This window comes from Lathamus discolor, chromosome 2, assembly GCF_037157495.1.
Source record: "Lathamus discolor isolate bLatDis1 chromosome 2, bLatDis1.hap1, whole genome shotgun sequence".
In the NCBI taxonomy this organism is placed as follows: domain Eukaryota; kingdom Metazoa; phylum Chordata; class Aves; order Psittaciformes; family Psittacidae; genus Lathamus; species Lathamus discolor.
The window spans coordinates 44,220,296-44,248,277 of record NC_088885.1 but is presented as its reverse complement, the minus strand read 5'-3'; the positions used below and the strand labels follow the sequence as shown (position 1 = coordinate 44,248,277).

Here is a 27,982-nt window from a genome sequence, read left to right as displayed (position 1 = left end):
GTAAAGGAAAATGATTTCCAGTTCAACTTGCAGAAGATAAAAGTCTAAGATTCGCTGCCAGCTCTTTTAACATAAAATACATAGCTTTGGTTGTTTAAAAAAAAAAAAAAAAGTAAATGATAAGGCAGAGTAGATGGAAAGAAAATTCTTTCTATAAAACCAAAAGCATTTATCATTAGACAGAACCAGACGGCTATAATACTTTATGATGATTCTCTGTTCATCATTTTACGTGGAGGGGATTTGCAGTAAATTGGTTTGGTTGGCGATGTTTTTGTTTTTATTTTATAAGAAACTATAACAAATACTGATTGGTTATAAAGATAAACAATAATCTTGCAAAATGCTTATGCTAACAAATGAACAAAGTCTCTTCACAAGCTCATTCACGTCTACCTGTACCGGAATGCTACACAGAGCTACGTACATGCCTACCTATCTGTCTCCTTTCGTTCTGCTGATGTTATAGGTTGAGTTTTAAATCTCTCAGAAGTCTTTCTATTTTCACCAGGAGTAAAATAGCGCCTCGGCCTTCGTGGCCCTCTTTCACGGTCACCATTGGCAGACAAAGTGCCACCTGCCGCTGACATCTCAAACCGAGATTCACTTTAAGACCACATGATAGAAAGTGCATAGAAAAGAAAATAGGAGAGAGAGGTAAAGCATAGATGTAAGCATCTGAACAATTCACTACAGATCACTCTGCATGCTCCTCCGGTAACATGCGCAGATGTACACATTCCAGCTACCCCACATCACAACTTGAACTAGCAAGCAGAAGCACAAAAGCAGGATTCAAACCATCTCAGCCTCCAGTACACACTGGTGAGAGCTAAGCTGTGTGCTTTAAGTGCCGAACACGACTGCTGTTGAGTGTGTGTAATTTTTGCCAAGGACGTGCAAGTTTCACACGAAAATATGTCTGAAATGTCACCTACAGTTCTGTTTTCTTGTTGGCAGTAGCAGACTCCAGAAAGACATTACGGAGCTGGGCAACAGAGACTTTTGTGTCAACCATGCCAATCTCACCGTTTGGTGCATTTGCTTCCACACTTTCCTTACTTTTAGAAGCTTCTAGCTTAGGAGGCACAGCATAGTCAGACATTGAACGAGTCAGGACTTTATGCTTTGCTGTCGACACTTTCCAAACAGGAGCCTTTGCCTTGTCAGCCTGCGTTACAGACCCACTCTGTATGTACATAACAGCTTCACTCCTTTCTATGTTCTCAGTGGTCTTAAACTGCTGCTCAGGGGCCTGCCTCTTATTGCACTCCAGCTCTCTCTGAACTTCTGAGTTAACTTTCAGCTTGCTTGTGAAAGAGGAATTCCCCATGGGAGTATCCAATTCTCCTCCTCCAAAGAGGTCTTCATGGTTCTTCCCTTGCTTGAGAATCTCAGATGGTAAAAGTGGTCTTCTGCTTTTGGAAGCTTGTTCACCTTCTAAAGAATCTTCTTCATCAGGCTTTGCTCCATAATCGAGTGTCTCTTTCTTTTCACTCTCTGATGCAGTGGCTGCTGATGATTTTGTTAAGAGGCTAACACTGTCTGGCAGGAGGCGATTGCCAAGAGAGATGTTTGCTGGTTCTTCTGTTGCCATCAGCTGAGCCGTGTGAGCAATGCCAGCAGGCTGAATATAGCCATGTATCGGTTGGCGAACTGAACTGACAGGCTGATTTATAACCCTATCAAAGGCAGACTTTTCTGTCTGAAGAGGCATGTAGTGGGCTGGCACTGGATGGGATTTTCTCTGAGATACTGTGTCTGTGCCATGTTCAGGGCTTCCACGAGCACTTTCCTCTTTCACCAGTTTCTCTCTAACTTTTACTCTTTAAGAAAGAAAAAGGATTAAAGCTGTGAACAGCAATACCCAAACTGGGAAGGATCATAAGACACCTACTGTGGGTACAGGCAGCAACATCATATTAAAATAAAAGCAATCAACACATAGAAGAAAGCAATGGTATGATGCAACACCTTCCACCCCCTAAATCTTAGCAATAACATTGCTCAAAAACGTTCAAGTGATTCACAGGACCTTGAACATGCATGACTCCTCAGAAGGAAACCAAGCAAGCTCTGAAAACATACAGCATGCTCCCATGAGGTCACAACTGCGCTTGTCAAACAGCACATACCCATAGTCTCAAACAAACAAGATGATTGAAACTGCTTTTTATATTATCAAAGTGTTGGGTTCAGCCTGAAATTGCAAATTCTGCTGACAACCATGTATTTAAACAGAATTTTGAAGATGTCTAAATAGTAGGCAGCTTAGGTCATTATCAAGATGCTGTTGCACTGGGGGAAGGGATGAAAAAACACACAGTTACCTCCACCTAGCCCTTCAGATGTTTTGCCAGAGACCTTTTTATTTCTGCTTTTGTATATCATATAAGATCTAAAAATTTTACATGTAGTGTAACCTGTTTCAGTAAGTAAAAAAAAAAAACAACGTTGAAAATGCAAGCCTCAAAGCTCAAAGTGAAACTATGGCATGGCTGTTGCTCTTCAGAGGGCTTGCAGGGGAGAAAAGGATTAAAACCAAAACAGGCACTGTTTTAGAACAGATCATTACATTTTAACATGCAAAACTTACAGGAATGTTCCCCCAAAGCTACCTTACTTAAGTGTATTTTCTAGAAACACCTCCAGATTTGCTAACATCCATGCAAACCAGAGTTGTCTTGTACCTTTAGACACTTAATGTGACTGCACTAAGGGAAGACAAGTGTGTGCAGCCAGAGGCAGCCTTTGCTCTATGACTACAACTGCAGGTTAGCTCTCCAGCAGCTTTATAGCCATGCCGCATGTTCACACAGCTTACAGGGTGAGCGTTTGTAAACACTGCATATACGGCATTAAAAATGAAAGCCCTGTACTTCCTCCCTGCCCAATGGGTATAAAAAATTATTTTAATTCTGAAGAAGGAGAGAAACTCAAGTACAATAGGAGACTAGCTCTTTACTTAAAAGTAAGTAATCCAGCTGTAAGTATGTGCAATTCCAGGCTTGCTACCAACAACTTTTTGGAGTTTACATTACTAAATAAACTCCAAGATATAGGAAAAAAGGCAAATAAATATCTGAAAGAATAATTCTGGATATCCAAAGTTATCTGAAACACCAACCTTTCTAATATTCTGGTGTTCCTTATCTCTGAGGATTGGTGCACTTACCAGGAAACATCTCACAGTTACTTAAGTACAGTGTGTTCAGTCTGAAAAAGTGATTCTTTAAACTACATGTACAGAGCATTCTCCAGAACATTCACACTGATGTTAGCAGTGGGTTATAAGAATTACTTATACTGGGAATTGGGAACATAGAAAAGATTCTTCTTGCAATGCACCTCACATGGGACTAACTACATGCGTTGCCAAACGGGGAGAAAGCAGCTGCTTGTAGCTCCAACCAAGATCTTGATTTACTTTTCAATAGAATTTTTTTTATTTCTCTTGTACCACCTCCTTTGGAATTCAAGGAATTAATTACAGCGTATGCTAAGAGGACTGACGTGTGGTATAAAAATCTGTTGGTTTGAGGAGTAGAAAGTGGGATAAAATTAGTGATAAAAATTAGCAGAAGCCAGAATGATAGTAGCTGTGGAAGAAGCTAGGGGTGTTTGTACTTTATCAAAATACCAACTGGTTTTAAGCTACAATAAAAGCAGATGCTTCTGAAAAGTTTCAACAGCTGTTTATTCACAAGAAACACCTGTTTAACTTGCTGCTGTTAAAGGAAAATTAAGGGCTGTTAAATGTCAAGTGTTAAAATAAGACTGAGTAAAGGGAAAGAAAGGGGAGGTTTGAGTCTGATTGTTAGCCACACAGCTATGTTTTATGATACCTGGAGGGCCAGCTGATAAGTGAAGGTGTGTCCCCTTCAGAATCTTTTTGAAGAAACCATTCAGGTTTTGCTTTCCCTGCACTACTACAGAAAACAGAACTTCAGGTAACTTTTGAAATCTCGACACATGCTCCCATTTATTCTCCCCACCACTTTCTGTTTGTTTTCTAATTACTTAATTACAGAGGACTGTTCATAAAAACAAAAGCACAAGCACATTAATCAAACTGAGAGGTATAAACTGTGAAACAAACTAGCATATTAAGTCCACAAACATCTAAAAAGTATACTGAATGTTAAATATTCTGCAAAGGTAACTTTACCAAGTGTGTACTCTCCAGAATTGGAGAAGTGAAAGCAACTACACAATCTTATTTTTGCCATTTGCCATTGCAGGTCAATTTGAAGGGGTTTATGTAAGCAAAACCTAGAAAAGTTGCTAAAACCGTTCCTTTAACTTCTGGTTTAACATGGTAAAGATCACTGGGTCCAAACCAAAGTAGTAATATGAATTTAATGAAATTAGAAATTCAGATGGCTATACCATACTTCCCAAGAAATTCTCAGGAGCATCTGGAACCCCTTGTAGCCCTGCAGCTTCAGAAATGCAAACCCAGTTAGATCAAGTAAAACATGCTGTGTCACTAGGAGACAGGGGAAAGGAAAAGATTGAAAAAAACAAAGTAATCCCAATTTGATCTTGTCTTGATTTTGTTTCCATTTTGGAGTTGAAAGCCCAAAAAGGAACAAGAGCACTGCAAACTTTTAGAAGCCCTGCAGGAAAGGGTGTTTCAGACTACCTACGTACCTTTTCTCAAATACTTTCCTAATGCCCACGTTCACCTACAGTAGATCACATCAAACACTTTTAACCCTGTAGGCACAGACTGTCTGGCCACATTATCATTTACAAACAAACTCCCTGGAGCGGACAAGCATCCAGGCTGCTTTCCATTACCCATGGATACATCTGAAAGAACTCGCATGGCAGTAGAAACATTTGGGATGAAAATCCCAAATTAAGCTCCAGGTCATCTACTTCAGTTTTTCTTAGCTGGCCTTTTAATGAAAATAGTTGAAACAGTAAAATCAACTGTTCTTAAGGTAACAGTGCATTTACTGCATATAAGTTGAAATTTGAGAACTCACCTACAGTTATCACCCTACCCAAATCACTTAGAACAAAGTCAAACACCAACTATTAGAACACTTTTCATTTTTCCAAATGTTTTTGAACTCTGAAGGAAACTGACCAAATAGGAGGTAAACACCTTTCAAAGCAGCTGACTCAGTAGCTGGAATTGCTTTGAAGCAAGCAAACTTCCTTCTCCTCTCTTAATGTGTACTTTGGCACATTTTTATAGTGGGTATGGCCCAAGCAGCAATTATTTGTACTTGACCATTCATCCTTTGAAGAGAGCAGTCAGAAGAACGCAAGCCATGTTTTGAATTTAGAGTTAATCCACCACTTCAGCAGTCAGATGCAGACAATGTTAAATGTAGAACTTTGTTGTCTTCTCAGTGATGGATAACAGGATTAATTATTAAATCTTCTTAGGACTGAAGGCACAAAGCTTTCATATGTATTCCAAAGCAGCTGCATTTATTTTCGAATTTGAACTCAGCAAATTTTACAAAACCAATCTTGCACTCTGTATAATGTGGAACTGACTGCAAGACAGCAACCACCTGGAAAACTGGCATTAGCCCTTATTTCGCTTGTGCAAATGGCCTTAGAGAAGACCACCACAAAAAACTTTAAAGAGACTTTATGGAAATAGGCAATAACTTCTTTACCACTCAGAAACAGGGACAAAAGTTTCTGAGAGGTTATTCTTAAAACTCTGAATATCACACTATTGAGTACTGAGTAGGTACTGGCACTGGAAGTTGTCAGGGTATCAAAATGAAGAGCAGGCTCTTGGAAACTTGGCCTTTAAAATACTACCTACTACCTACATGCATATCCAAACAAGACCAAATCCTAAGTTGAAATTCTTGGCTGCAGTAAGTTCTACATCACATCTTGGTGGACGCAGATGAGTTCCTTCAAAAGCTAAGGCAGACTGTAACTGTGGGAAAGTTGTTTTATGCAAATACTGATCCTAGCTTCATCCAAAAAGAATCTGAAATTTGTGATACTGCAGTCAGTAGTTTGTATTAAGTTACGACCTATTCACAGAATCATAGAATGGTTTGGGTTGGAAGTAACCTTTAAAGGTCATCTAGTCCAAACTCTGCAATTAAGAGGGACACATACCACTAGACCAGGTTGCTCAGAGCCTTGTCCATCCTGAGCTCGAATGTTTCCAAGGATGGGGAACCCACAACTTCTCTGGGCAATCTGTTCCATTGTTTCACAACCTTCATAATAAAAAATATTTCTTCCTTATATCTATTCCAAATGTACACTAATTAGTTTAAAATAATTAGCCCTTGTCCTATCACTACAAGTCCTGCTTAAAAGTTTTTCCCCATCTTTCTTATATGCCCCGTTTAAATACTGAAAGGCTGCAATGAGGTCTTCTCTGGAGCCTTCTCCAGGATGAACAAGACTTCCCTCACAGTAGAGGTGTTCTATCTCCCTTATCATTTTTGTGGCCTTCCTCTGGACTCTTTATTACAGGTCCATGTCTTTGCTGGGCTCCAGATGGAGTCTCATGAGAGTGGAGGAGCAAAATTACCTACCTTAACCTGCTGGCCACGCTTCTTCAGATGCAGCCCAAGACATAACTGGCCTTCTGGGCTGCAAGTGCACATTGCTAGCTATTGTCCAGCTTTTCATCTACAAATACCCCCAAGTCATTCTCTGCAGGCCTGCTCTCAGTCCTTTTATCCCCACCTCGTATTGATACCAGGGGTTTCCCCAACCCAGGTGGAGGACCTTACACTTGGCCTTGTTGAACATCATGAGGCTTACACAGGCCCACTTCACAAGCTTGTCCATGCCCCTCCAAATGACAGCCTGTCCCTCAGGCACATCAACTGCACCACTCAGCTTAGTGTGATCTGCAGACCTTCTAAGGGTGCACTCATCCCACTGTCTATGTCATCGATGAAGATACCGAACAGTGCTGCTCCCAATATGGACCCGTGAGGGACCCCACTTGTCACTGATCTTTATCTAGACACTGATCCATTGACCACCAACGCTCTGGATGTGACCATCCAACCAACTCCTCATCTGCTGAACAGTCCACTAATCAAATCTATACCTCTCCACTTTAGAGAGAAGGATGTTGTGGAGGACCACACCAAATGCCTCACATAAGATCAGACAGACAACAACCGCTGCTCTTCCCTTGTCCACTGGTGCAGTCACTCCATCACAGAAGGCCACTAGGGCAGGGCTGTCCTTGGTGAAGCCATATTGGCTGTCTTGAATCACCTCTTGTCTCTTGCTTTCCTTTCCTGATTTCTTACACCTGGTGATCAAGAGCTCTTGTACTCTATGGAAACTATTCTTAAAAGATCTGCCAGATCTGTTCCTGCTGCTTTTGCCCCTCTGTCATTTGTTAGTATTTCACTAATGCAGAACAGTGAAGTAAAACCGACCCTACCACAAATGGGATGGAGTTTAAACTCTGGAACTGTCCTAACACCAGAAACCACCTGAAAATGGATCTCACCATTTCATTATTTGGAAACAGAGAACAACTAAGTCTCAAAAGAGAAAGACCTCGCAGGAGGGGCCTGTCTCAACCAGTGCTTACTAAACACAGGTGATCCCTTGCTGTTTCACACAGCATCAGATCTTGTAGGGACATTGAATTTTTAACAAATGAAAGAGCATGCTCCCATTAAAAACACTGTAGCCTTAATTATTTCTCTTCTGACCAACTTTTGCAGAACCTTTTATTATCAAAAACTAAGTAATGCCAGGAGTGGCAGCTTTAAAAAGAAAACACTGGAATTTGTGAATGATTTGATAATGCCTTCAGCCAGCTCCCTCTGACCTCTTCACTGGTTTACAGAGATGCACTAGAAAAAAACACATTTGCTAGCTAAAAATGAGAGAGTTTTATAAGGAGGCCTGTTGTCTCAACATTAAAGGCTAATCTGTGAATGAGCAGAATCAGGTGTCTTTCTATAGCCAGCATGCTGATTCACCAGGGCAGCTTCTCCTGTGTTGGAAGAGACAACCTAGAAGGCATTTCATCGTTCAGTGTTTCACTGGTTTCCCCTCACAGAAACAGTGACTAGGATTGCTTTATGAGAATAAATAAAGTAAAACCCCCTTTTCCACTGCAGCAGACATTCTTGGCTATGAAGTTTGATGGGCTATTCTCTTTGGTTTCCTAAGACTGAAAACTTTCTCCCTTCCTTCACCTTATAAAACAAAGAAAACAATCTGCCAAAGGTCCATTGCTCCAATACCCTTTACTATCAGTAACTGGATTAGTCAATAGATTTATCTCAAACTGACCGTTTGAAGATAAGGGATAATGGTTTGTAATATCTGAGCTGAGACTGCTTCAGACACAATTTTTTTGGAGCCTAGAATAACCCAGTCAACTCATACAACTCTGGTCTCAGCTGTATGGATGACCCTGCAATAACTATTTTACCTACTGTAGTAGCAAAATTGTAAGCTTAAAACATAAACTAAATATAAGACAGTACTTCCTAAGTATGTTGACTTACTTTCCCTCTGATGGATTTACTGAATGAAAATATTCCTTTAAAACGTTTCCTTAACTGGGAGAGTCCAACAATAGCTTATATAGCAATGTATCCATGCAAAAGAAAGTGAGCAGGGTTAGAAGTCACCAGAATAATGGAAAGCTATGAGAAAAATATTAACAGACTACTACTGGTGCGCCCTATGCAATAAAGTGAAACAAAAAAGAAGGCTAAGTACATTTGAGCAGTTTACAGGCACTGTAAATAGATGACTTAATCAATCCACCCGTTGGTTAACCTTTGACATGGAAGATTCCTTCATCATTCAAACTCAAAGCTATGGTTGTGAGAGGTAATAAAAAGGCCACAACAAATAAGAATTAAGTTTTGTGATTTAGATGGGAAGGATAAAAAAGTCCAGTCAACGTAGCTTGCTTTTGAACCTCATAGCTTGGTTTTAAATCTACTGCAAAAAATACCAAGAAATGTGAATGGTCCAGTTTATGCCAGTTCATTTCAGTTTCTCAGAAACAGTCAGCACTGCTCAGCCTGATGCAGGTGTGTCTACAATTGAGTTCTCATTATAATTTACATCATTTTAGTTGCAACACTTTAACTTAGGTTTTTACAATTATTATTTTCTATCTATCACCTACCTAGAAATAGAAGAATCACACTTAAAGAAAATCATACTCTCAAAAAATGCTTAGTTGTTATGGTGACTGAAAACAATGCACATTTTGACAGTCTGTTTTCGCACTACAGTATGAAGTTACAATGGAAAAATAGTGAAAACAATTTTTTTTCCTTCTGGAAGTATCTGGTTACCCTGTTACTGAAGTAAACTTGTCAAATCTGAAGTAATTCAGAATCATGTGAGGGAGGCGGCTACATTTTCCAAATTCAGCATGGAATTTTAACTGTCACCTTTGCCCCTTCACACACACAACCTCGATATTATCTGAAAGATTGACTACCACAGTTCAAAAGGGTTTTTACACTTTCACAGCAGGAAAACAAATCAACTACTATTTCAAATGACCCAAGACACTTTTTAGCTTTTGACTCTGAGAACTGCTTTATTTTGGCAGAAGCTGTCATGACGCTATTGAAATCTTCACGGAGAAACAACTTGCTTTTAAGAGGAAAACCCCACCCAAACAATTTCAGGCTATAGAGGAAAAAAGCTAAAGGCTTGCTCTAACAGGTTATGGAAAAAAAAAAACAAACACAACAACCACCTACTCACAAAGCAAAACAAAAAAACCCCAACAGATTTAGAACCGTAACATCACAACAGCTTCAATTTCTAGTCTGTGTAAGTATCTTAAACATAGTTATTCCACTCCCCTTGCAAGTGCCTAATTTTAGCATAAATTCTATAAATATGAGGTGAAACCAAGGACATATCTAATAATAGAAAAAGATACCCACCCCCTTGTTTCAGAAGTACACTGTGATAGAGTAAACCCAACCAATCCATCCTGAGACATCCAAAGCCACTATTCTTCAAGGGTAATAAATATGTTTGCATAAATACTGTAGATATTGCTGCAAAAGGTGATTAAGGTAAAGGAATCTACTGTATAAACAAACAAATAAAACCATGCTTACCTTTGTCTGATGTTACTGTGCAAGGGCTGGTCATTCTGCACATGGATTGGTGAGGCTGCCCGCTTTGGTGAAGAGAGGGACTCTCTAGGGATTTGCTTTGGTGATATTGGCACTTCATTGTAGGAGGAAGATTCTCGTCCAGAAAGTGAAAGAGAGATGGAACTATCCAAGGTTGCTGAAGGGTCAGAAGCCTGTCTAATGGCACTGTCATCATCTGCTTTTCTATCACTCTTTTCATTTGAGAGGTCTTCTTTATCTGGAACACCATCTTTTTCATGTCTCATGTACTCTTTGGATTCAGAAATCACACTCTTTAACTCCTTCATCTCAGTTCTGGACAAATATGAGGAGCTGCAGTCCTTGTTTTCATCATCTTGCCTTTCACTTTTCACTCCCTTTCTTTCCACACTGTCAGGATCTTTCCTTGCCCGCGTATATCTGGATGAGTAGTCAGAATCCAAATCAGTATCAAGAGATAATCCGTATTTTTCTGCTAGCTGTCGCCGCCTCTCTGCCTTGTACCTAGCTATTCTTTCTGCTTTTGACTCTAGTTCCTGGACATCCATGTTTCCTGTACTATACAAGGGCTCTGTATTACCTCCTGTGGTTTCTGCTCGGTATCTGGATGATCTGGGTTGTTTTTCTACAGAAGAATCTGAAGTTTCCTCCTCCTCATTTGATCTTCCTGTTGAAAGTACAACAGATATGAGTAAATCCATCCCAAAACTCTGAGTACTCTACCTACCACTCATAATGAGTAAACAAAAAGCTTCCCATTTTCTTACAAGTCAAAGTGTACTTGTGACTGCACAGACATTACATTTTGGCACTTAGGCCTCCAAAAGCATACGCAAATGGTAAATAAATGTTTATTAGTTAAATATGTTGAGTCTCATATCAAAAGATTGTTTTTTTAAAACAATATGGATAACCAATCTTGTTCAAGTAAGACAGCTGAAGAATTAAAAAGGTAAGTTAAAAAGCCCTCTGACTATGGCTTTTCCATAAAGCTCCTCTCCATGTACAGCACAAATGATAGAGTAGTAAACATGAAGTAATTCAGTAATGCAAAATTGCCTTAAATTATACTACTTACCTAAGTGGGGACTGTATGGATCAGTTGCACGCATATATCTTGGTGTATCTTCCTCTAATAAACGGTGTGTGACTGAACCTGGACAGTTCTGTAGAAGCATAGGTTGTGTATCATTTTCAATTCCCTCTAAGCGTCTAGCTATTCTCTCTTTTCTGAAAAAGATGTGAAAAATGTGAAACCCAGCATCTTTGAAGATTTGAGGGGAGAGTTTCTAAGAGGAGGTAACAAAACAAGCTGTGTGTTTTGTTTTACAGGCCAAAGGCTTTTTGTTCTTTTACCTTTTCATTTCCAAAAAATCTTGGTTGTTTGGTTCAAACAGTTTTCTTAATTCTGAAACTGAGACAACAAAAGATTATGCAGTTTATAAGCTGCTAAGTTTCAGCAACTCTCAGAAACTTGTTAAAATGCTTTAGCATAAAAGGGAACAATCAAATAAGAGGTTTGAAATTGCTTTTGTCAGGGTACAAGTATTTTCCTCTATTTTCCTAGTTTATTAAGCTTGCATTGTCAAAAGTGCACTAGGCACATAGGTGTAAGCATCAAGGAGTCCTCTGCTCCAGACAGAATCTGTTGTGCTATCCTAGGAACTTTCAAGATCTTGTATAAACTGGGCAAGATATATTTTGATTAGATGTGGTCAAGCTTACATACTATTGTAACTCATTTCAAAATCAGGTAGTATGTTATTACTGCTTGCCCTGTCTACACAGAGGTCTAGGACTGACCTATTTAAAGAGAAATAGTGTCCCCTATTCTCTACTCTTCCTCCACTCCCTTATATTGAGCAAATCCCAGTAATTCATGGTTGGAGTGAAAATTACTGTGTATCCTCATTATATTCCTTCATGGTTATCACTCTCTACTTTGCTAATTTTCCCTTATAGTTTTAATCAGACATAATTTTCCTCTCTCCCCCTGAACTATTTGGTGGTGTTATGTGCTAGCAGACAGCTGTGACAGTTCAAAAAACAGTAGTGAACCAACAGGAGGCATGAGAGATGAAGTAATCCATATATATATATATATATATACACACATACATACATGTGCACAGTTATCAGTGATGGTTGCAAACCACACTGGAGCAGTGAGTGCTACAAAAACAAGTGTGGTGTGGCTCCTTACCACTAGGAAGAGAAACCAACCCCAAGGCTATCAAAGGATGCTGTAAACTGAGGGTGTGGGTGGGTGGTGAATACACCACACTCATCATATCATTGCCTTAGCAAAGATGTGAAGATGTGGTGCTAAAAGGTGTGTGTACTTACTCTGATACAACACAACTCTGAAGTTCTGATCCTGCTGACCCAAGGATCAAAAAGCAAGCTGAAGTCTACAGCCTGCTAAATCAGCCCTAGATTAACACCAGAAATGCCTGATGAGTCAGGAGTGTCCAGAAGACACTGTTCCACACCACTGCAGAAGTAAAGCTGTCAGCTTTTTTCCCTACCAGACTCCATTGCTCTAGATACCTAGAAGATAAAACATTATTGAAACACCATCCTTTTAAAGGTCAGATGCACCTTTTCTCCCTTTCCTCTACTGCAAGAGCTTAACATGCATAGCTAAGTCAGGGTTTCAGCTTAGCTGACAAATATCCAGGAAGTTTGCTGTTTGCTCAATACAAGTGCTCATACCCCATAGATACTATTGACATTGCCTGTCACATCAACCTTATGTGCTGAAAAGCCACTAAAATTCCAGGTAAAATATCTTAGATCAGCAAGAATTAATGTATTCTGATCATGACTACTCAGAGAAGCAAATGAATGAGGTACAAATATAGCGTCTGAGGCTACAGCTGAGTGCCTACTGAAAATGTGTGATTAACAGGGGAAGAAACCAACTGGCCACTCTCCAAAAAATCCCTTTAGTCTACATTTTTAAAGAAAGCAGACTCCAGCTATCCATTTCAATCTGTCAAGCCAAGTTAGCTCAGACTGTGATCACGCCATGAAAATATACAATATGTGCACATATACAATATGAGGCAACGAGCAGTGCAGAATAGCAAAGTGTGCAGCTACTTAACAGTACCAACACAAAGGGGTGCTTCTTCCATGCCTAGTTCCAGCATCTGCAGCAAAGGAGATTGAAGCCTTTGCTGTTGACCAGGCTGACAGTGCAAGATAGACACTGAAAGTCAGCAAGCTCCAGGCACAGATCTCTGGAGATGAATGGGAACTAGAGCTGGGCAATGCAAAATTTGCATCCTGAACCAATACCAAAGCAAAGACCTTTTTCATAGTGTTTTCATAGACCTTTCTCTCAATTCATGAGCAGTTTCTGCTGCTGCCCGGCCTACTCAAGGTGTGCTAGCAGCGGAACTGTGCTAAACAGAGAATTTACCCATATGAAACCAGCCTTCATCTCACATTCACCCCAAAGAAATGGTTTCTCATAAATACTTTGCTCTCACCTCAGCCAAAGCTACTTCTGTTTGTTTGGCTATTAGAACGTTTCTGTTCCATCTGCTAGCTATACATACATAAAATGGTCAAAACAAACCTCATAATTGTTCTGCCACTTCAGACAGGTCAAAGGCCTCCACAGTTCACAGTTAATAAAATCACATTCCACTCAAACCCTGATAATTTTTCTTCCCTAGTCACCAGTTTATACAGACCCTAAAACCAGCATCACAGAACAGGTCTTTTACACAGCTTTAAAGCTCTAAAGCATAGATTTGTATACCGAAGTCTTTGTTCCCCCACCCCCCAAAAAAAGTAGTCCACATACAAGAAATGTGGAACATCCAAAGAACTCCCAGCAACATTAGCACAACACCCTTTTGCTACGTGTTAGCTGAAGTTCCAGAGATTCTACTACTGCTTTGCAGCCCTTAAAAGAGCACTGACTTCATGAAGAATCTCTCCAACACCTTCCCAAACAAGATGGGACAAAAATAGCATGGGACTACTCTATGCTGCCTTACACTTTTTCCACACTTGAGATTCCAGACAGTAATTTCAGCTAGGTTGGCCAACATCTGCAGGGGTTTTTTGTGAAAGTATTTTCAGCAATAGGGTTCTGGGGAGGTGAGGAACAGAAAGAAAAACAAAACAAAAACTAAAAATGAAACCCCAACACCCCCCAAAAAAACCCCAAACCCACCACAGCCACCAAAAAAAAAAGACAAAAAACCAACCCCCCAAAAAAACCCCACAACCCAAGAACAACAAAAACCAAAAAAAAAACACCACCAAAAAAAAAAAAAAAGAGAAAATAAACAAAAAACCAACACCAACTCCCCTCCCCCCAGAAATGAAGGTAAAATGCAGGAAGTCTTCTACTCTAGTGATTTTTTTATTTTTTTTTTTTCCCCCTGAGTACTTAATTTCAAAACCGAAAGGCCAGTTGGAGAAATTTCACTCCCTAGTACACTGGTTGGGCCTTGCAAGCTTAGGTGATTGCATATCTCCTTTCTGGCTATCTCCAATCTGAATATGTTGGTGCCAATTTGACACCTGTGTATGGGAACATAACCCATCAGAAACTACACCATTTCAAAGACACCCATGACAGCGTTAAAGAGTAGCAACACTTCTACCTAAAAAGCAGCACAAAGATCTGATTCAGCAAAAAGACAAGACTAAGACGCTTCAAATAACTAATTTTACAATAAAAGCTCCTTATCTATGTTACTTCATACCAACACATTTTGTAGGCACTGTTGGTCAGTATAGTTAAGGCCAACAGGAAGAACAGCCACAGCTCAGAAGCAGTCCTTGGCTTCAGGCTTTATTTTAGGATTTTGAGCAGGATGCTGTGGTAGGATACCCTCTGACCTAGACTGTCAAGAGGCATCTTAATTTTTGTAACTGTAGACATTCTAAACAGAATTTTCTTTGTAATACCAGAATTTAGCAAAAGCAGTATTGTTCCTTGTCTCGTCCCAGAATAAAAACCAGAAAGTACATTTGGAGTGCACCTTACAAAAATGTTTTAAAAAGTCCTTAAATTAAGGTGAAAGTTTTTTTACAGAATCCATTCATCTTTCAGAAACATTTCTTACAGAATATAAATATATTTTTGCTGAAAGGTCTCTTTGGTAACAGCAGAGGGGATACACGTGGATAAAGCTGCAGGCATGTGACAGCGGTTTTATTTTTAAAATACGGAAACTGTAAAAATTAAATCAAGCCTTCTAGAAGTCCAAGTAGAGAGTGAGCGGGAACATCTGTGAAGCCTGAATAGACATAAATCAAAAATTCACCCGAATTTCTCAGAGATAGTAAATAAACATTGCAACACAAGTATTTTCGTTTTGAACAAAATTTAATATGGCAGTGAAGCCTAGCTCCTTGTTCTTATCTCCTCTTGTCCTTACCTGGAGATATGATGGTCTACAAACCAGGCTGGAGAAGCACTTATCATCTGGTTACACTAGCAGAGGCATACCTACATGTTCAATGTTTATCTGCATGTAGCAATATGTGAGACTTCAGCTAGACTCTTTGAACCTCAGTTCAGTCTGTATCACTTGAAAATTAAATATATTGCCTTGATTTTCCAACATGTACAAATCCAGGTTAAAGTTAGGCCTTAGATGAGACAAATAAACCTGCATTTTCAGTAAGTCTTTGAAAGAGCCTCCAGTAGCTCCCACTGTGAACTTTTTCTTAAGTCTGGTATACACTAAACCTGATGCCTTTATTATGAGAACAATTTCTTAGGAAATACAGGCATTTCAAAACAGAAATTCACTGAGAAGCAACTGACAGACAAGGCTGCTCAACCAAAGGCTCTCACAGTTAACTTGGCCAGCATGACTGTAAAGCTGAGCGTCTGGAAAAATGAGGGACTACATATACTTTCTGACTAGTGCTCTCAGGACATCTGTGTTGGGTAAATCCATATCACTCTATACCATCATTGTGTCAATGAAGTCTTTCTGAACATCTGTAATGACTATATTTAAAAGCAAGTGTACCACTTAAATGTTGTGCTGGAAGAAGGACTCCTAAAGGATCTCTGCAACAAATGACACTAGAAGAGTAAGCTAGTTCCTTTACATTTAGGGTTAGTGCATCTAGCCTTGCAGTTTGCCTGAAATTTTAAGTGAAGTTCTGAGATCCACAACATCCTTGAGTGAAGGGAGCATCTTTATGCCAGTTACACATAGCTCGAATGTCATCCTTTACTGGTCAAGAACTATTTCCCAGCAGACTGTGATTTTTTCTTAACAATTAAAGAGAATTAACTCTCACTACTACCTCAACTGTGTTAAAAAATAAAGATGAAACTGCTGTTTTCTTCTTAACTTATTCAGACTAAGACAGAAGTTAAAAAAAAAAATTAACAATCCCCAAACCTATATGTAGCGCAGACCCCTTAGCATGCAAGACTAAAAATCAGCATGTAGTCTGTTGGTGGTGCAAGCACAGTGATTCTACTAACCACTGAAGGGGACTGGAAAGAGCTGTGACTACAAGCCAAGTTAATACTTTTAAATTCAGAACTGTACAAAGAAAGCAACCTCTCTGATGTTTTGAATTTCAACTACTTCTTAAACTATTGAAAACTAGGTAAGCAAAGCTGAACTTTACGAAGCAAGGATGTAGTAATGCCTTGTAAAACAGCATTGTGGTTCATGCCATATGCATACTTCGCAGGGAAAAGGAAACTCATTTACAAAGGATCTATGCCCAAATGATTTTAACTGTGCATAGACTAAACTTCACATAGTGTTAAATTACCACTTGTGTTCATGTGTCTTCCTTACCTACCTTTTGGAAGTACTGCTAAGAGATTAGCATCAATATCCTTTGTGCTGCTTGCAAGTTCTTCTTTATCTTCAAATGAGAACTCCTTCTGAAAACTGAAAGCAACATCTTGTTTACAGAACTGTGGATGTTTCTGTTACAAATCAAATAAAGCCAAGATGTAACCAATTTATGGCAAGATAGTCTAATAGAGATACCAAAGAAAATATTTTCCATAAGAACAAAATAAGAAATAACCCCACAAAACTCACAAAGCCAAACCTAACATAATTTGAAACCTGCTTGGAACCGACTGTGACACATTTTTGCATTAAATTGCTGACTGGAAACTACTTCAAAATGCTCTATGAGCAATCACCTTTGAAATAATCTGTATCAAATTATTCTTCATAAATATTAAAACATATTTCATCAAATACAGTACTGTATGTACACTCTGCCTAAAAGCCTTCTGCATGACTGCCCTATTGCTGTTACTCCACTGATCTCTGGATATTTTGTGGTTTATAATACACTAACATGAGCAGCAGATAATTTAGTTTTATACTTTGTTTTCTCAAAACAGCAAAAGTGGCCATTTAGATAAAACAAAATATTACTTTAAATATGTTCATTAAATATACAAATTTTAACTTTAAAATGTAGGTGCCATAATGGACTAAAGTATATACTAACTGTGCACAGATACTTTTTTGGAGATTTACCCTCTTGTGGGTAAACAAAGTGAGATTATTCTTTCCAATTATTAAACACAGAGAGAGAACTGGTGTATTCATAGAATGGTTAGGATTGGAAAGGACCTTAAGATCATCTAGTTCTGCCATCATGACTTCTAAACTATCCCAGCCAGGCATAAGAAAATCTACTACTGTCTTAAAACCTTTAGTAAACTGTGTAGACAGATGTAACAGACACAAATCCATAGTGATCTTAGCTCAGTGACCTAAGCATAGTGACCTTAGAGCTGCGCATTGGCAGAGCTGTGCCATACGATTTACTGTCACCTCATTAAGACAAACTGCACACAGCCTTACTGTTGGCAACTCCTTCCTTAGAACAGTTTTTAAATGGCTCTTTTAAAGAACTGAATACCCTTTCATCAAGGGTATTTGGTAAGAAAAGAAAAAACAGGTTAAAATTATTCTGTACTCACTATTCCAGAAGCACATTTCTTATTGAAAAGGGGTTTAACATATAATGACTAATAACATTTTACATGAACTCAATGAAGTATTTGCTTTTTTATAGTTTATAAATAATATACTTTTGTAAGATACTGAGGGGAGAATAAACCCCCTCAAATGACATTAAAGAAACTGGGCTGTGTCACATGCAGGCACCGTGCCACCTGCTGCAAATCGTCTCCAATGACTGCACTTAGAGAAATTATTCCAGGTACTGCCAACAAAAGCAATGTTAGCCAATACAAAAAATAGCACACAGAAGACGGAGAGGTGCAATAATTTGTCCATTAGGGAAAACTGTGTAACCTTACAGGGTGAAAGCATTTTAATGTAACTAAACAAAAAAACAAAACCAAAATAAAAGAGCGCACAGCAGCCACAAGGAAATGGGTGCATGTATCATCTGAGACTGCGTAGAGACACAGACAGTTAACCTCATGTTCCTATATCCCTAACTCCATATTGACAATACTTGTGATTCTTACTAGCCTCACAACGTATGCATTTCTTCTCACAGACACAGCTTCTGGAGTACCTTTAGGAGGAGAGATTCCCAGTTTCCTTTTGGAAGGAGTTTCTACTCCTTTTGGCTGAGGATGAGTTTGAAAAATGTGAATAATATTGGCCTAAGGCTATAAATCAAAGAGAAATCTATTCTGTCAAATCAACTTGAGTACTTAAAGCTTGTCTCAAAAGTGCCAAGGGACTCAGCTCATAATTTTTGAATACCTGGGCTTTATTTAGAAGCATCTCCAATTGCTTTAATAATGCTTGTGACAGAGAAGCACCTTAAGTTTCTATAACATGGGATTCTGCCCAGAAAAGCATTCATCCAAACAGCAAAATCCTCATTTAAATTAACTGTGCACTAACATCTACAACTATGCCTCAGCCCCACATGAACTTCCAAGGGACACGTAACACAGTGGTTCTAAGAATTGTATTACTGCATTGCTGTGGACCCTCAACAAACTTCTAAACACTGTTAACTAGTTAACTTCACCCCTGTCCCTACCTCCAGACTCCAGGGAGCTCCAGGGACTCTGAAGCGACAGACCCTCTAAACCCAGTCTAAATGTTTTTTCACTGGGTTTCCACCCATTTGTTCTCAGGTCAGTGTTGCTGGTTTCCTTACTTGTTATTCTTAAGAGAAATTTTCCACATCTATTCAGCCGTCTCAAGACAGGCTCTCAGTTTTATTGATTTTCATTGATTGTCTGTAAATAATGTTCTTTACCTATTCCAGTTTTAAGTCATCCTTTCACACAGGGTGACCAGAATTGGACAATCTCGATTCCGCACCTGGGTCTTAGCAGGGTCTTATAAAAATAGTAATTTTAATACAGAAATCATTATTGTATGACCAACCAGATGAATGTTGGGATTTACAACACATTTGCCTTTTTGCATCTGTACTCTCTGGTTGCTCAAACCCGCATGAGAAACTAGTATGCCAAGGATTTGCTTTCATCAGTCGCAAGTAACAGAAAAACTTATCAGCCTCCAATGTGCACTTAGTATTATTACATTACACCCTTTCTCTATTACTGCTCAAGGTCATTCAGTTCTTTCTGTATGTGAGCTCCCTCCTCCTTTGTACTGAGGATGGGTACAAACTTTGCTCACTAGCAGATTTCATTAAAATTCTTTTAATAACCACAAACTTCTTAAGCTTAACCCTTGCTGGGCCATATCACATCATCACAAGTTATCCGTTTTGTGAAAGTCCCTTCACAGTTTCCCTTACGCTATCATTTTTCATTTCCCTCTGGACAGGCTGTCAATTTTTATTTACTTATTTTTAAATGTTTAACTATTTTCACGTACTGATTATTTAATCCACAATCGAGGACTTTTTCTTCTTCAGAGGCATTTTTGTGCTCTCTCACAAAGCTGCAGGTGGCATTGCTTGCTTTAAATATTTGTACATTAGAAACAAAATATTTTAAACCAATGTAACAATTACAATGCTTTCACTTGCACAGATTGTTCAATGACCAAGCACTGCTCTGAAGATGAAACAGTCAAGCCAAGCAACTGGGTATTTATAGATACATATATAAAATTAGTTCTAAAAATGAAAGTTGGCATATTTAGGACATGTCATGGTATTCAGCAAGAACGTTCATTAGGAATCTAAATTGAGTCAGAATGATATTAAAGCAATTCCAAATAGCAAAAATAAAAAAATAAAAAAATAAAATTACAGGACACTACTCATAAGGGTTTTAAAAAACATATGCTCTTAAGTACCTCCTCACTAAGGCTTTCCTCACAGGGATCTATCCAGCTGTTTCCCTGCTAAAGGAGCAGTTGCAGCATCAATTTAGCTGCTTAATCAAAGTCAGAAAGTCAGACTTGGACTGCCAACTATATTTTACCTTTTAATTCATCCAGAACCCTATTCTGGAATTATCACAGCTGCATCTGCTCACCTGTGCTTTTCTTAATGTCTCAAGTCCTGCTACAAATCTAGGTGCAGATTCTGAGCAGCAGCACGAGGAGTTTCTGTACTTAACAGACAACATTCATTATTAAAATAATTTAAGGCATACATGCATGTCTTTAAATGAAAAAAGTTGCAAGAATTCTTTCTTCTTAAGGTCCCTGTTAATTTTGGATACTGAAAGAAGAACTTGTCCTTTTTTTGCTTGCCCAAAATACAGCCTGTGATCATGCTCATGAAATACCATCAACAGCATGAGGTCCCACAAATTTGTTTCACACAGGATTTGTGCGTGGTTTGGCCTCAGGTTCCAAACAAACTCATTATATTCCCCAATGTTCAGGAATCCATACAATTCCTATTAAAACACAGGCAACAATATCTCACAACCTCAATAGTTTTTCTTTAAAAGCGATGTATAATGCAGCATTAGTACAGTATTTGACAGTCTCAGTAGTTCTATTGCTCTTGCAACTTCCACAGTAAGTGTGGGCTGCTTCCATACATCAGGGATTCTAGGCTGAAAACTTCATCTGCTGCTGCTGCAGCATGAAGTTTCTAAATAGCTGCCCCAGTAACCTAGTTAAATGCCCAAAAGCGAGCAGAAGTTTGATCCAAATGCCACTAGTAACACTGCCCTGCCATCTGGGATAAAGCTACAGGATATATTGAGATTTTGTGACTCAAACACATGCTTAAAAACCCCCTTGCATACCTACCAGCTCAGTGCTTGGCATTCAGTTTTCATCTCTTTCTCTGCCTCCAGGACAATGTCTTTCCCTGGTCTCTCACTTAAAAGGTCCATTCTACAAGTCACATTCTTCCTTTACTACTCTCATTCTACTTTCGCCTACCTGCCTTCCATAACACAAAGCGTCTTTTACACTTATTCCCTCCACCTCCCTACAGTACCTAAAATCCAGCATGGCAGAGAATCAGGTATGCTCCAGAAGGTGTGTGGTGACTGAAAAGATGCCTGCAAACATAAGCCTGGGTGCCTAAGGCCGGTGGATTCCTGTGCAGCTAAGCCAACAAAACAGCTGGTTGTTTGGGCAAGAGTCAATTCCCAGCTCCCACACCTCCTCTCTCCACCATTATGAATGAGTCCAGCAGGCACAAAGGCAGACACAAAAAGGCAGCTGGAGTCAGGATGAGAAAAGAGACCTGTCACCTTGTTTGACTGTGAACTGTATCCCCTTACTTAGCCGCATGGAACCGTGCCCTAGGACTGCAGGCGGGAGGCAGCATGGCTCTGCAAAGAAGCACCAACTTCACCTTTTCATTCCTGTCTGCAGTGTCCCCCTCTCATGCGCTGACAAAGCTCTCTGCAAGGCTGTATAATTAATTCACCTACTTCAGCCACCTTCTTTTTCAGACAGATCAGTTTTCCAACCCAGCTCACTACACGTCTGTGCTGCGTCTATGCCATGCAAGGAAAAATGGGCACTGCAGTGGTAGGAGGCTCAGTGCAGAGTGGAACTTCTCCCTTAGCAATGTCAGCTATAAATTTCACATTACTTAGGAGGCAGTTGGTATCTTCAATACCTGTTCAGAGCACCTGTTTGATACCAAGGTTTGATCCTGTGAGAGGACCAATAATCATCCTCCCTGACAAAAGAATAAGTGTATATTCAAGCAATGACTGCAAGTTACAATTGTGCAACCAGTCATCTTCATTGGGCAAGAAAAACTTGTTCTTACCTTAATGCTCTCTTCCTTTGGAGCAATCGTGAAGGTTTAAATCTGACCGAGTTTTCTTTGTCAAAATCTATGAAAACAAAAAAACAAACCATACCGTGGTGAAGATGCTTTAATAAATGGGGAACTTTTAGGAAACTAGAAACTAGAGTTTTCCAGTCCACTGGAAAAGACTGTATAAAGGCCTTCCCCCACAGTCAGAGGAGCATAAGCTGGCACGTCCAAGATGGTGATAAACCAAAGCCTTGCTAAAGTGAGTACAGACAGTAAATATATCAAAAGCATCAATGTTTTATGGAACTGTGATGTTCTAACCCCAGTATACCTGGTGTAGCACTGCAGTCTGGGGCTATCATTTAAACTCCTTGACTCAGTTTTCCAGCTTGTAAGATGGGCGGTTGACATATTTATGAAGCACTCTGCAAATAAGTCTTACTGCAAGCAGTAAGAGCCTTTCTGGCTGCATCCTAGCTATATTATAAAAATTGCATATTCACTGCAGAAGTCAGAGATGCCCAGCTGAGGATCTGTTGCAACAACAGTATTATACCATCCATGACAGAAATATTTCTGAAGGTTGTCTTCTGTTTGGAAGCTCCCATTTTCATCTGAATAGCCTTAGAACATGATTTCAGAAAGGAACACATGTTTACACTGAGAGCAAAACTGTGTCAGATGCAGTCTTATATTCAAAAAGTATGGATTACAAAGCCAGCAGGTTCCCTAACCTTTCTGAACCATAGCAAGCAATGGGTAATCTCCCCTCTCTTTCCCACATCTAACTTTTTCATTTCTGCAGTCAAGAGCATCATTGGAGGGTCTTGACAACAACCAGTGACAAAGGGGACCAGTCATCCAAGTACTGGCTCCCTTCAATTAGGATGCTATTAAGAAACTTTAGTGAACTGCTAGCCAGGAAGCAGAGGAACACCTGGACTGTGACTGCTGTTGAAAAACATGAAGCTACCAGTAATTTACTCCTACTGGGAAAACTGCCTTCCATGCCCATCTATACTTAGTCAACTACCCCAAGACCCCAAATTAAGTGGTCTCTGATGCAGTATTCATTTTATTTTTCAAAGACAGGCCTGAATATTACACAGCCTGGACTTTAAGATGATTCAAAAGCAGCTACATCCCTTTACCTCAGAGGTGAGATTAAACTATCTCAAAGAAAAGTCTAAGTGCTAGCTGGCAAAAAAAAAAGTATTTTTTGCTTATAAAAACTATGTTGAAATCTAGGTAGGATGTTTATTATCTTTGCAGAAAGGGTTTAATGAAACTTATCATAGCTGACAACATGGGTCCTTATTTAGAAACCGTATCTTGTGCTTACGCCTTTCAAAACTTTTTACCCTCCTTTCCTCTTCCACGTCTCCACATACACGTTTAAAGAAAAATAAAGATCACTTTAATAGTGCGATAGAGGAGGTTTAAAATGTGCAAAAATGTCATTTTTTAGGCATCTGCTACCAAGTTACTGCAGATTTCACGGCAGCTTTGCTAATAGCTGTCTTTGACCTTAATAGGCAACTTTTCCTGGTTTTGTTAACATTCATTTTCTTTTTCCAAGTAAATGGAGAATAAAGCATGCAGATTACACAGAAATATCTTGTTAGACTAAAACAGAGTATTATAAGGAAAACAGTATGAACGATATATAAATCATTGTATTTTACACAATTCCATGCCGTAAGTCTCTTCTAAAAAGGCCAGATTTACATTATTGTGAGAAGTCTGCAGTAACTTTAAAAGCCCAGCTCAGTATCAGCTTAGCTAATCAGAACCAGGCATATTTTAGATTTACAGCGTTCTAACAGGATATAACCCATCCTATAGTTTTTGGCACTAAAACAGCTGTCCACCATGAAAACCACAAGTAGACCACAGAGAAATTCTCCCTACCCTAGCCAAAACCAGAGAAGGGAAATGAAAAGGGAAGAAAGTAGCTTTCATTGCTTTTCTGGGAGAAGGGCTGTTAAGAGGGGGTACACAAGCCATTCTGACTCTTGCTACCATTAAACACATGCAGTAACATTCATACATACCACATCTGTAATGCCTCAAAAACATCTTAAAACTTTGCTGTATTTCACAGGGGCAAGCTCCTCTCTTCCCACACACACAGAGAAAATCAAACAATTATATCTGTTACACAGTTCTGATATTTTATGTATTTCCTCCTGTGCAAATTAAACCCCATGTGGGAGGATTAAAGTCCAATAAAACTTACTTACTACCATGTAGAAGTCTTAAAATTAAATACAAAACACAGGAGAAAAAGTAAAACAACTCTGCTTCAGAAGAAAACAAATATGCTCATAAAAGAAATATCAGTTTAACACAGGCTTAATTCAATGGTTAATTTAAAGAAGAAAGCTCCCTCGCAGTACCTGATACAGAGCAGGAAAATCTTTGCAACAGCATTTTGTTCCTTCCTTCTTTCACTGAAGAATTGTAAACATGCTTATTACCACATTAAAATAATCTCAAATATTTGTATTTAAAATTGAGAGTATATTTACAGAATTGCAAATCAAACTTGCTCACAAGTTTAACCATTTCTTTGGTCCAGTCCCCCCTCCCTCTCAAGTACAAACTACCAGATAAAAGCCCTATCCGTAACTTAACACAAGGGAAATTAAGAATGCTGAATTTATATATAATATATAAATATATATAAAAAAAAAAAAAAAAGAGAGAGATGCAACCTTCCAGTGTTACTTTGTATATTTAAAGGCCCTAAGTCGGTGGCAAGCTAAGCTAATTAAAAGATCCATCTAATCGGATCTTTCAAAAGTGTCCTTTAGGAAATAATTGAAATAGCCTGGGTGACTAACTGCATACTGATTGTTAAAGTAGCTAATGTAGCTGCAGAAGATCCACTCAAACAATATTTACACATGCATACATATATATGAGAGATTAAACAGCCACAAACGAACTGCATTTTCTTCTATCTACTTGGAACTCTTACCTTGCTCCTCAGAGTATTTAACATTTCCCAGATAGCTGGAGATCCAAGGATTTCTGAACATGGTTGCACAAACAAAGGATTCAGCAAAGAGAAACTACAACAGCAGCTAATTCTCCAGCAGCCACAGCCCTAGGCCTGTCTTGGCAATATCGTGTAGAGATTTTTCATAGCACAGGACTGGAGCTGTCAGACTATCGCGTCCCAGTGAGTACAGTAAATGCATAGCAATAGGCTGCAAGCTGGAGCAGCTCAAGCCAGTAATCAGATTACAAACAGAAATTAGGCACATGAATGTTAAAACAGATTTGGCAATGGTGATTGGGAGATTTATAATATTGCCACTTCAAAGATCCAGCCAAATTACACATTATATTCCTGCAAAATGAATGCAGAATCCTTAAATCCTCATATTTAAAAAAACCAAACCAACAACACACACACACACACAAAAAATCCTCCAAGAAGAGGAGTATTTCCTTCATATCTCTAATCAGGATAAACTGCAATGCTTGCTTAAGAAAAACAGCATCCAGACTGCCAAAAAAATAGACTCTGTTAATCATATTGTTATGCTAAACATTTTGCCTATTAGTTGGAATATTTAAAACACACAAGATTTATGGATAACATATGAGCAAAATTACTGGTGGGGGTGGGGATTTAAGAATAGACACCACAGCTCCAAATATTTTAATTTGAGACAGAAGGTGTAAAAGTGCACAAAAGTAGTGTCCAGCTACCATGGTTTTTTATTAAACGGATTTGATGGATTTTTGGATTGAAGAGTCACAACACTTTATAGTTAATTTTGAAAGTCTGCAAGTATTTGTTTGAAATGGTGCAATAGCCCCTGGCTCAGTCTTTCACACTGAACTACCTGATGGTCTAACACACATATGCACGCACACATGCACACAAAACAGCACACATTAAATATGTGATTGAAGCAGGTCCATGCTCTTAACCCTATCCAGCCAAAGGCACTAACTGCCTACCAGCTTCCCTCCAAAGGACTTCTTCCCTTCAAAAAGATTTCAGCTAGTATCAGAAGAAAACTCTCCACAAGTTTGTCAGGACTGTGAAAAGGTAGCCTAGAAACACAAGACTGAAGTTCTTGACTTTCCTTACCTCTTTTCAGGATACTTGGTACAACAGGACCCTGATCCACACTGGGAACTTCTATGGACAGACAAAAAGTAAGCAGTGCTGCTGTTAAAGGGACTGCTTAACCACAAGTGATAAATATAATCTATCAAAAACCTATTAATTTCTGTTGGCTCACCATGAAGTTGTATTTAGCCTGTTTAGGTCATCAAAACACTCTTTTTCATGCTAACAAGTTCTTGCCATGGACAGAAGAATATGTGCTCCATCTTGTCTAATGCCACTGCTATTTGTACCCATTTATTTATTTTAAACATGAATAATGTTGGAGTCACCTTAACCAAAGCCCCTTCTAATAGGTGGTACTTCAACAGTCCAGAGCTCCCTGAACATAAGTCATCTGATATAAGGAACATGTCACTGAAGCCTCTGACTCACCAAGTGACATCCTCTGTCCAGAAATATTTGCCTGCAACCTTACCAGTGCTCACACATAATTCTAACCACGGCACTACCCATAGCACACAAACCAAACACTGCTGTGCTCTCTTGACCATCTGTGAAAGCCTACATGTACTCGAGCCTAGTACATACAAAAGCACTAACAAAAAATATAATTTGTCAACACTGGTCCAAACTTGCTGTTAACCTGCAAATCCTCCTTATGGCCTAGACATAAATATAGGTGTGCTTAAAACACAAAAAAAACAAGACAGTGGAGGAACGGAGAGGCTGCTGGTAACAGCTAACAAGGACATTCGGGACCAGTAGCTGTGTGGGTATAACAATAAGAAAGTCACCCAGTTCTGAAGAAGTTCCTCCTTTCTGAGTCCTGCTTGTGTGAAGACTGTTTACTTGATCTTGTGAATAGAGGTATTATTACCTGGGGCATCTGTATCTCATATGGTACACAGTATGGGAACTGTTTCTCATAAAGTGCAGATAAATAACACTTACTTGATAAATCTTGTGGCTGTAGTCTTTAGCAAGGCTGAAGGAGAAGTTAGACTTGACAGCTGAGCTGATGCAATAGCTCATGGCTGCCAAGAAAGAGTCCTACCCATTCCTCTCTGTGGAACCTTTTTTAGGTCCTGCTCCCCTAGTGACCCAGTCAGATGACTTAACCGGTAGTAAATATTCCTTTTATATTTGCTAGGTATGTTTTCCAGGAGATGCACAGGATCTTATGATCTGGAAAGGGATCAACCCATCTGGCTAACAGAGGAGGTAAGCTCAACTTGATTGTCATCCCCATGTCTGGCAATGACTTTCATGACAGAGGTGTACTGTGGAGGAAGAGATCAGGCTCCCACATTCCCCTGCTGTACACTATCTCCAACATTTTGTCCTCAGCATCCTTCTAGTGAATGAGGTGCAGAAGGTAAAGCATGCAGAGCCGCAGAAAGACAGAAAAACTCCAGACTACCTTTCATAAATGTGTTTATTTTAAATGGGTTCTTCCTTGTGCTGTCTGAATTCTACTTGAACAACAGCAAGAAGCCAGTTTCTCCAACAGCTCTGGGTACCACTGGGGAAAAAATACTTGCGACAGGCTGTGGTGCAAGTAGGGCTCCTCTCCCTGCTGTTTATGGCTGGCAGGACAACAATACAGGGGAAATCTCATGGGACCAATGAGAATTCTTATAAAGGAAAGCAAAATACCGGGTAA

The 27,982-nt window shown here is 39.2% G+C and overlaps 1 protein-coding gene across 4 annotated transcripts in view; it reads right to left on the bottom strand.

Moving 5' to 3' along the window:
• Positions 1-27,982, bottom strand: part of SVIL (supervillin) — a 108,546-nt gene that overhangs the window by 48,676 nt on the left and 31,888 nt on the right. For 3 of the 4 annotated variants that reach the window (XM_065666675.1, XM_065666676.1, XM_065666677.1), the window contains exons 2-6: positions 22,236-22,302; positions 16,908-16,999; positions 11,457-11,514; positions 11,179-11,330; positions 10,083-10,767 (exon numbers count right to left, since the gene is read on the bottom strand). In XM_065666675.1, coding sequence (XP_065522747.1) covers positions 10,083-10,767; positions 11,179-11,330; positions 11,457-11,514; positions 16,908-16,999; positions 22,236-22,302 — 1,054 coding nt within the window. Of the gene's footprint in view, positions 1-435; positions 607-938; positions 1,827-10,082; positions 10,768-11,178; positions 11,331-11,456; positions 11,515-16,907; positions 17,000-22,235; positions 22,303-27,982 lie in introns of all 4 variants that reach the window. The other variant, XM_065666674.1, reaches the window with a different exon arrangement.